At 37.9% G+C, this 10,869-nt stretch overlaps 1 protein-coding gene across 6 annotated transcripts in view; it reads right to left on the minus strand.

Annotated features, from left to right (window-relative positions):
• The window catches only part of stard9 (StAR-related lipid transfer (START) domain containing 9), a 51,453-nt gene that overhangs the window by 31,729 nt on the left and 8,855 nt on the right, over positions 1-10,869 (minus strand). For 5 of the 6 annotated variants that reach the window (XM_014031504.1, XM_014031502.1, XM_014031501.1 and 2 more), the window contains exons 4-11: positions 6,943-7,059; positions 5,854-5,886; positions 5,681-5,742; positions 4,973-5,085; positions 1,237-1,379; positions 1,003-1,070; positions 779-876; positions 432-641 (exon numbers count right to left, since the gene is read on the minus strand). In XM_014031504.1, the coding sequence (XP_013886958.1) occupies positions 432-641; positions 779-876; positions 1,003-1,070; positions 1,237-1,379; positions 4,973-5,085; positions 5,681-5,742; positions 5,854-5,886; positions 6,943-7,059 (844 nt within the window). The remainder of the gene's footprint in view (positions 1-431; positions 642-778; positions 877-1,002; positions 1,071-1,236; positions 1,380-4,972; positions 5,086-5,680; positions 5,743-5,853; positions 5,887-6,942; positions 7,060-10,869) is intronic. The other variant, XM_014031505.1, reaches the window with a different exon arrangement.

Genomic DNA, 10,869 nt, shown 5'->3' on the forward strand with positions numbered 1-10,869 from the left:
CTGGACCACTCGTAAATTTTGTTCGTATCTGAAAAAAATCTTAGAATACGAAAACATTGGTGAATGCCACAAATTCTCCTAAATCACTTGTACGCACAATTTAAGAACAAATCTGTGCGTACGAACGGTTCTTGCATGAGTCCCAATGCTTCTTGACAATAAATCTTATACTGTTAGAAAGCCTGTTCATTTCCCTTTTAAATGGTGCCACATTTGTAAGGAACATGCATTTGGGGAATGAGCAGTAGAGCTGATGATGTGGGTTGCACATGAAAAAATTGCCAAATCTTCTCCGCCTGCTGTGCCTCCGATTTATTTCAAAGAATAGTTACAACAATTAAATAATCTGCCAAACACAATTTTCTTTCATTTTTGTGCTAAGTATATATTCTTTCTAAGAAAGGCTAGGGCCTGTAACTTGGAGTACTCACTTGCAATCATGATGGTTTTGGAGTTGCCACCCAGGCTGTCTTTCAGAAGCCAAGTCAGGACTGAATCTCTGTAGGGAATGAAGCAGAGCCTTCTCCCGCCTCCACCTCCTCCAGACAGAGAGCTGCTGTGGCTTCCCAACATGCTGCCATCACCCTCAGAGGCCACACTGTTGATACTCTGACAGCTGCTTGACATCTGGGAGTTCTGGGCTGCAGAGGTAAAAAAAAAAGATTCAAGGGTTTGCAGAGAATGTAAAATAAATAGAAGAAAAAAATGCAGGTCTGTGCAATATGAATACAAAACTATAAATACTCAAACCTATTTTTTTAAGAGTTACTTAATTTACCAAGAGCTGAAATGACAATGCCCAGCGTGACCAGGGACTTGTTGATGTTGGAACCCTCTGTCAGTCTGTCCCTGCAGTAGCGGGGGTCTGCTCTTTCACTACAAGACACAACATAAATGTGGTTCCCAATCATATCGATTTAGAAAATCTAAAGACGGCAGTCAATCCACCAGGGGGCACTTTTAACAATAACAGAGGGGAAAAAAGACCTGCTGCAGTTTTACCTCCCAGCCAAGTCCACCAGGTTAATCTTGCTGACAGTTTCTGAAGGAAGGTTATTTTCTAAAACTGCCTGTGGAGGAAAAAAAAAAACAATAGTCATCTGCATTAGTCTGTAAAACTTAAATAATCGTGACAATGCTGCAAGTTGAGCTGAATAAATTTCAATACTAATTCCAGGCAAACCCAAATGTAAGGTGACAGTTAGAGCTTATTGAAAATGTGGGAGCGATGGTGACCTGTGTGTACTGGATGGTGAAGATGGCATGAGATCTGCTGCTGGCTTCGTGGTTGTGGGTCGCAGCAGTCATCCGGTTGGCGATACCTTCTTCTAGCAGGTCCATGGCCTGTTTGTAGTCTGAGACCACATGCTGGGAAAGGTCTGAACAGAGATAAACAAAAACAAATCACTACCACCAGAAATCCTACCAAACAACCAGAACCTTCCAAATTAAAGTAACAGAGGAAGGTTTTTTGTTTAATTATGTGTGGGAAAGATGATTACACAACTAGGATCTAATTACAACACAACTATATTCAAAAGAAAAAAAATAAAAATAAACAAAAAACAACAAAGGACGCTATTTTTATTTACTTAATTTGAAAATGCTAGTTACAGAACTCAGGTACTTAGTGCAAAATATTATATAAAAAATTAACACTTTTACACGAGTTTCCTTTTGGAAAGCTCAGAATGTTTGGAGAAAGAAAACAAGCACAAACACACACAGACACACAAACAGGAAACTTTACACAACAATATTTCCTGTGTGGTGATTGCAATTTTTTCCCCCCAACCAATAAATTTTACAAATACTTCAACTAAGCTCTACTTCCAGGCAGCATGAATCACGTCGACTTTTAGGGTTGTAAAAAAATGTGCCCACTGATGACCAAGTGTGCCCATGTAGCTGCTTCCTTTCTGCAGTCACTGTAAAAAACTGACAATAAGTCTATGATTAGATTGTAAAAAGCTAAAAAAAGAGGAGATTAAAAACTGCCCAGTTAATGTTACTTGTGGACGCATGCGTACATGTGTGTGTGAATGTGCGATACGGCAAAAAATTCATATAACGATATACATTATGATGGGTGGTGGTAACGATAAATATCACGATATAGAACTTATAATAGAAAATAAATAAATCACACATTAATTGAGTGGAATAAATATGTATAGGTAAAAAAATTTAGACCTTAAAATCTCCTTTTTTAAGGGACACTTTTAAGTCTCCCATAAAAATCTAAATTTAAGGGAGATCTACGTACCTGGTTAAATCAAATATCACACACATGCACACGTGCGCGCGCGCACACACACACTCATACAATAACTTTAATGTAATAGAAATCTGCATCCATTGGATGTTGTGTTTGGAATCACCTGCTTTGTTTAAAGGTGGTAAAACAAATTGTTTGTATTTATTCCTTTCTACACACTTTGCAGATTATTTTTCTGCACTCCACCTGTTTAATCTGTGCGCGCTCCGGCAGGGTGACAATCATCCCGTTTATGCTTTACTTTTTTTTTTTTTTTTGAAAGACAGTCTGACTGTCAGCCTTACCCACAGCAGCTCTCCGCTGTACAAGGAGACAGTAAAGGCTGAGTTATAGTCGTGCTTTGGAACGTGCACGAAGTGGGTGCGGCGTGCGCACGCATTCGGCCGTGCGTCGTCGCACTATGACTGCGGGAGAAACGAGGTCCAGACTCAGCGAGCTTTTGTGCGTCCTGGAACACTACTTCACCTGCACTGACTGTTGCGTCGCTGCGTCACCATGTGCCGCGGCGCGCGCTCCTCCTGCAGCAGGCAGTGTGGTCGGCCGGCATCCGACCGACGCACCGTCACGTAAATATGTGAACAGTTCAGCGTTAATTTTAGCACACTCGAACCAGGTCCGGTTCAGGTGTTTTTTTTCCCCCCTCTTCATTTGCGCTCTCAGCCACGCTGCTTCCCGCTTCCTCTGTTTTGACTCCAGCCGGTTACATCATCAAAAAGTATTGCGCGGTTGGCCGGTAGACTACAGATCTCTATCATAGGACAAATTTATATCGTTTCTACCGTATATCGTTTATATTGCGCATTCCTACATGTGTGTATGACTGTGTGTGAGTGTGAGTAAGAGTGGGAGAGAGAGAGAGAGAGAGAGAGAGATGAAGCGCTCTCCTTGGAACCAGAAGGAAATGACTTCACTTCCTCTGGACAGCTGGGATTTCTCCTGCACAATGACTGGATGTTGGGATTTAAACACAGAACGGATCGTTTGGAAAAAGAAACAGAGAACAAAACAGACGTGGAGTTAAAGGGATAAGAAAGCCAAAAGTACAAAACTTAAACTGTTTTTGGAGCATGGTTTTATAAAATCCACTAATAATTGCTGAAATATTAAAGTATTTTAAATCATGATATGATTCTTTTTACAAATTATGTGTATGGGACAGAAAAAAAAAGTTATTTTATAACTTTTCCCTCTCAGTCGCCATAAGAAGGTAACTGTTATGAACAAGATCAAAGCTCGTAAACATTAATTAAAAACACAAACGTTTTTATGATGTTATTTGTTTGAATAAAGATTATTTTTTGTTTCAAGAATATGTTTTACAAAAGAATTGTATTAATTTATTAAATGAAGTAAAGTTTTCCTCGAGGCCCAAGACTTCTGTCTAAATTGGAAATCTTTCACTTGGGTTTAACACTTTTCTATATTGTGTAAAAGCTTTTGACTGCAAGAATTTTTTTAAGTTTTTTTTTTAGTTTTTTTGAAAGGTGAAGTTGTATCCATCAGATTGTATTTTCCTAAATCTGACTTGGGTCTTCTTTGCCAGATTTTTCATTTCATGATGTGTTAAATGTTTTCGATTGGTGAGAGGTTCAGATTGGAGGCAGGCCAGTTTTAAAGCGGATGCAGTGTGGGGTATAGCATTTTCTTGCTAAAATATGCAAGGCCTTCCCTGAAAAACACATCTGAATGGAAGCATGTATTACTCTAAAGCCTGTTATATGTCTTTGCATTGTTGGTGCCTTTCCAGATATATAACCTGCCCATGCTAGAGGCACTAATGCACCTCCATACCATCAGAGAGGCAGGCTTTCTAACTGTGCTCTGATAAGAAGTTGGATGGTTCTTCTTCAGTTTGGAAGAGGTAACCAAAAAAATGTTACATTTCTCATGAGACATGTTTCTGCTCTGCTTAAGTCCAATTTCAGTTAGGTTTAAATAAGAGAAGATGGTGGGGTTTCATGGATATTGCTCACATATAACCTCTTCTTTGCACAATCGAGGTTTAAACTAGATTTTTTAAAATGTTTTAAATAAAAGTTTTGTAAACAAAAACAACTTCCTGTAATGTGGTGCACAAAAATCATAAGGTGTAGAATCTCAGTCATCCAGGACATGGTAAATAAATTCTAAAAGATCATTTTGTTTTGTTTAATTTTTTGCAGGGAATGACAGAGAGAGAGAAAGTCCAGTCCTCTGCAGGTGATTCTGGAGAAGTTGTCTTACCCTCAACATTTTATTATGAACACAGACAATTTTTTAACCACAAAAAAGGGAAAATATCTGATAAAACATGAAGGGAGAAGTAACCTTTTTATATTATTCAAATAAATTCTAACATAAATGGTAAGCTTCGAACTACCAACTTCACTAAACTCCAGTTGCCTATTTATGGCAAGCAGCAAATTTATTTGCAATTTATTTTTCTGAGAAAATTGTGTTTTGCAGTTGCTTTTCAACTTCAATATCCACCACCTACTTTACAGGTAAGAATCCTTGTGAATAAACTACACCAAGATCGGACTGATTGATGCAAAAGGGTTTTTTTTCTCCTTTCTTTCCTTTTTATTTAGAAATTTTAATGAACGTTTTTCATTCTGTTTCTGTTTCTTAGAACAAAAATCTGTATCAGTAGTTAGTATCGGCCCACAAAACTAAAATGGTGCATCTGTAGTTACAAAATCTTTAGACACTCACCTTGTACGTGGGGCCCTTTCTCAGGATGTTCTCGAACTCTCAGGGAAGCTCTCTTCTTCTGCTCTCCTCCTCTCAGCAGGTCTCTTACTCGCTCATTATAGATCTCCAAGAAACTGCAGGAGGGAATAACATCTCCCTTAAGTTATTATTTTAAAAGGTTTTTTTAAGTCACAAAAAAGATATGATACAGAAATAAATAAATTTGCACCTTTTTTTCAGTGTCCTTACATAAAAAAATTGAAAGCAAAATTTGTGAATAGCTGCCAACGTGTTTGTTTACTTATGAAAACAGCTGGAATTACTGAAAATAGGACAATGGTGGCATCCATGGAAGAGCTGCTTGTCATGCAGAAGTCTGACAGTTTTGATATATCAGTATACGTTTACACTCAGATTTGTTAAGTATACTTTGCAGGTAAAATTGTTTTGTTTACACTGAGTGCATACTCACATTTTAAAATTGTACATCAATATATCTAAAAGACTACTAGAGAAAACACTTTCAATCTGCACCATTAGGTATCATGATAACCTTTTTTATGTTTGATTTCATAGTTTGCAATGAGTAGCTTAAATACCAATGGGAACGTGGAAAGCAACAAATTTAACATTAAATTGATAATCATCAGAAATGGAAACTCCTTTTTTAAATAGAATTTTGCTCAATGCAAATAACGAAACATCAAACAAAGTCACACAATAACCCACCTGACTTCTACTCTGCTTGAGTTTTGCCCATCAGGTAATGTGTCTTCAGCATGAAAGAGACTCTGAAAAGAAAAAAAAGTAAATTATTTGAGCCTACTAACAACATCATAAAAACAATATTTATGTTTTCAATTATCTCAGATTATAACCTGCATAAATTATAATCTTTATACCTGGCAGATTCGGGGAGTCAGACCAATGGAGTCCTGAGAAAAAATAAAAATACAAAAGAAAAAAATGTAGTTGCATTACTTCCAACTTGTCCTGTAATATTAGTTAAAGAAATGGTATTTTTTTAAGAAAATGCAGGATGAATGAGTGCTGAGACTGCTGAGGAAGTTAAAACTGAATTGTTGACGTTAAAAACAATGAGAACAGCAACTAAAGCGAGATGAACAGAGGGCGGGCTGGAATGAGCACAAAACAAGCTAAAAGCTAAAAGTATTGAGAATCCAGAACAGTATTGACACAGTTACACGTTACTATCAGGGGTTTCTGTGGGTTCTCAGTCACCCAGGACATGGAAAATTATAGAAAAGAAAGATGAAGCAACTGGATTTTTGTTCTGTACTTGATCTTGTAGAGAAAGATTTAAACTGTTTGACTCGAGGTTAGTATAATTATTTGAATCGATCTGTATACCACCACCTCAGTGATGTACAAGTCTGAGAAACGCAACACGACCGTATAGACCAGTTCTCAATCCTGGTCCTCGAGGACCACTATCAGACATGTTTTAGAGGTTTTCCTGCTTTGGCACACCTAATTTAAAAGAATGAGTGAGGGACAGGAGGCTTCTACAGAACTTAAAAACCTACTGAAGAGCAGGGTAACAACTAAAACATGCAGGATAATGATCCCCGAGGACCAGGAATGAGAACTGGTTTACAGTGAGATTCGCTTTGACAAACATATGGATCTGATTTAGCACCAGGTTCTAATCCCTGGTTTTTATAATCACTGTGTAATGTTTAGGTTCTAACTCAGTAAGTACTCATGTCTCAACAAGTACCCAAAGTGAAGTACTCATACTCGGTTTGAGGAAAAAACTGGTATTGGTGCTTCCCTAGTTAATCGCAAAATAATGCATCAGACAATCAACCAATCACCTTTATTTAACCAGGTAAGAATGCATTGAGATCAAGATCTCTTTTCCAAGGGTGAAACATGCATGGATGAAACTATAAAAGATGAGTGTGTAATGATGACTCAGCATTCACACAATAAAAGTATAATGTGACATGATAATGATTTCATCTCACCGGTGTGCCCATCATGGTGTACGTCTTCCCAGATCCTGTTTGGCCATAGGCAAACAGGCACACATTGTAGCCCTCAGATGCTCCAGATAGAACGGACACACCCAGGTCCTGGAACACCTGAGAAGATTAACACACACTCTTAGAAATACACGCACAGTACACACAAAAAAAGATTGTTTAAGAAATGCAAGTATTTACTGCTTTTGTTCCAAGATGTTAAAATTATTTAAAAGAGTGCTGATTGGTAGTAAAAATGTTTACTAATGAACAGAAAAGCAGTAAATATATCTGAAGATTGAAAAAATATACCTGAAGATTGAAAAAAAAGTTGCTAAAGTCAGTGCTCTGAATTAGAAAAGCCATAGTGTTTTTCCAAGAGTGTAGACTTACAAGAAGGTTTCATGATATCAATGCTGTGGCACAAGGCCAGTTTTGGGGATGGGGGTGGGGTTACTGTAGCTTCCTGGTGTTTGTGTAAGAACCAAGTAGGTCAGCTAATACTGAGTAAACAACTTTTGTAGAAGGTGAATTTGAAACAAATGTGGGAGTAAATAGGAGGAAAAATGACTGGCTCAGAAAAATAAACCTGCCTTAAAAGGCTAGGCTCTGAGGTTGGGGATCTCAAAAAGCCCCACTGAAAACAATCAATCCAGGCCTCGTGTTTTTCTTTCTTCTCATTTTCCTCCTGAGCTTCAGAGGCGAAGGATTACTTGCATTAAAACTAAAAAGGGCATCAAACTCAAAAGCCAAAACATTAAAGTCGCAGCCAGGTGAGGTAAATAAGATTGTTTTATTAGAACCCTTCTGTTGTGGTATTTATGTAGAGGTTTCTTGGACACGCCACCCATCTTAACATGGCTGCAAGACCAAGCACACTACCCGATGCCAAGAACACTCCCAGCTACACTGCAAACGCAAGATCAGATTGAGGAACAAAACAAAATCCCTGCTTCCAAACACCCACGATCATAATCCAAAGTGTTTGCAACAAGAGGGCAGAACACCTGAAGCAACAGAATCTAAAACACTTGCTGCCAAGATCTCAGGTCAAGCACAACCCAGGACTCAGAGGATCCCATGTCACATCATGTTGAGCAAAACTTATCACCTCCACTGAATCACAGTCACAAAGATTTCTGAAAATGTTTAAAAAACCCTTTACAAGTTTGTGTTGTACACAATCTATTATGGTCAGAGTAAAACAGGAAGCTTTAGATGCATTGCATCCAGTCAAATTTAGTCAGTGTTTTCTAATTGGTACACCAAATAAATTATTTTAAAAAAACACCATAAAAACTGTCAGCCTGGGTGTACTGTATAGACTTCAAAACTAAGTTATCAATTAAAATGTTCTCATGAAATTATTTTCTGGAATAACAGGTAAACCATTTGACCCATAAAATACAACAAAATACTAAAAAGGACAAAAATTAGCTCCACAATCCTGGATTTCCACAACTATTATCCAAGGAGGATTAAAGTAAGGATTAGCTTCCAAAATTGAAGGTTTAGTCTTCAGCTCTGCATGTTGAAGGGTCTCTGAGCAAAACACTGAACTTCCTCATTGCTTGACCCAGACACGTTCTACACTGGGATCAGAGAGGTCCCCTCTCCTGGCTCCAGGCTTGAGTCAGGAAGATGAGTATACAGAGCTGGGGGTAGGAATGTTCTCAAAGTTGCCACAAGCTCAAAGAATCAAACGCAGGAATATATCAGACATACCTCCCATATGTGTTAATGTTTGTGTGACTAGTACCAACCAGGGTCAGCAGACATGAGAACCTGATGTTGAGCCTGTGTAAACTCTTGACTTGCAAACACAGCAGGAATGGCTTTATGTTGGATGTGGCTGAGAAACTTGACAAAAATATGATGAATATAATCAGTGGGGGTTTTTTTCTTCTGCTCGACACTGTGTGTCAAAATATTCAACAACCTTTGGTTTCTCATAAAAAAGAAATGTAAGGTACGGAAAGGTTGGAGTTACATTCCCACAAAGAACAAAATCTAATCAGTACTACCAAAGAATAAAGTAAAAACCATCAGCAAATAAACAAAACAAGACTCTACAAATGCCAGCAATGCATTTTCTTAGTCACAATTAAATAAGTATAGCCATCATGAATAATTAATTTGCAGACATGTTTTTAATTTTTCACAAGCATAATATATGCAATAATAAAAAAAATGCTGTACTTCTTAATCTATATACACCTGAAATAAAGTGTGAAGCAGCATCTGATATTTTGGATTAAATGTTTAGTTGAAAATAAGAACATGACTGATTTAACTAATGAAAATCATGACTCTGAAAGTCAAACTTGCCATCCGCTGGAGTTTGAACCACCAAGTGTTACCCCCCACTTCTTGAATGAATGGAGGCATATGAAGACAAAAAGCAGAGCCACCTCTGGCTTTTTTCTTCCTGATCCTCAAAAAAAAGACACTCTTCTCAGAATCAGTACAGCTCCTGTTAAAGTTGACCCTTTTAAACTCACTCAGTGGAAGCTATAACACGGCTGAGGGGAGCCTAAAGTGCTGAATAAAAAGCAGGAACTTCACTTCAGCTATCCGCTCCTTTGGACCTGACTGCATCTTGACATCTGCACACTATTTCAATTGTTTTCCACCATAATCCACCGTTATGCTTCGACTGTAAGTCAGCAAAACATTCTTATAGGTTGGTTTCACGTGATGTCACAATGCAGTACTGCGAGAGCGCAAAATGCAGATACAGGATAGGAAGTGAAGTATCGGTGGATCTGCCATCTCAAAAAATGCCCATTGTGTATTGTGTAGTTTACATCTGCTTCAGACGCTTAAATCGAATTATTAATAAATAATTATAAATTAATTAAATAAAACAATAAATAAATTATTAAAATGTTCATCATATTTAAAGTGTGTTGCAGTACATGGCTGCAAAAGACAGGCAGATCCGTGGAAAAAACACCTCAATCCACCCCACAGAACCAACATAAAACTCCCAAACTCCTTTCTGACTGATGCTTGAAATTATTAGACAAGCAGCAAAATATCTACAGAAAGAAGAATATAAAAAGAGTCGAAAGTTGAACAAAGTTTGGCGATGATGGAGAGAGTGACTCAGGAGTGAGCAATGAGTTTTGAGAAATGTATAATATTTAGTGTGTTTGTATCTTATAGTTAGGGTGTAGTTTCGTGTGTTTACAGTTTAGTTAAGCCAGTTTTAGTTTCTTTGAGTCAAAACAAATAGGCGATGAACATGTAGCTGGAGCTGATGGAGATCGAAATGCAGACGGATGGACCGAGTCACAGTCAGAACTTTTGCAGAGATGGGAGGGAAGCTCAAAAGCAGAGATGCAGGGAAAATAAACAGTATGAGGACTTTGACAAGGAAGTTGGTGATCCGTTATTTAGATTAGAAGAGGAAAGTGAAGAGGAGTGCCAAGCGGATTAAAATCTCTGGTTCCGTATGCCAGACGGCACTATCTACACCAAACAGCAGATGAAAGCCTATCACTTTTTTGTCAATGGGTGGATCCACAACCTCTTTACCAAATGTCTCCACAATGACCATCACTTGGTCTTTCCCTGGGTGAGTGTTTGTTCTTATGTTTTTTTTTATATGTTAAGATGCTAGCAGCAATAACAATACATAACACTAGGGCAGTCTAAAAAGTCCAGATGAAGTCCATATTAAACTAACTTAATAATCACTACTAAATAAACTAGATACCGCATAGCGGTAACATATTGACCCCCCGCACGCACAAATGCACCAGAACTCAGAAGTCTTTATTCCTAATAAATGTCATGCTACTAGGTGCATCTCAAAATTGTAGTGGTTTGGGTGTAGGTCAGAATGATTGATGTAGCCGTTTTTGTGCAACGGTTGACCAAAAATCACTGAAAAAAAAAAACTAGATACCGCATAGCGGTAACATA

Source organism: Austrofundulus limnaeus, unplaced genomic scaffold, assembly GCF_001266775.1.
Source record: "Austrofundulus limnaeus strain Quisiro unplaced genomic scaffold, Austrofundulus_limnaeus-1.0 Scaffold1263, whole genome shotgun sequence".
Lineage (NCBI taxonomy): Eukaryota > Metazoa > Chordata > Actinopteri > Cyprinodontiformes > Rivulidae > Austrofundulus > Austrofundulus limnaeus.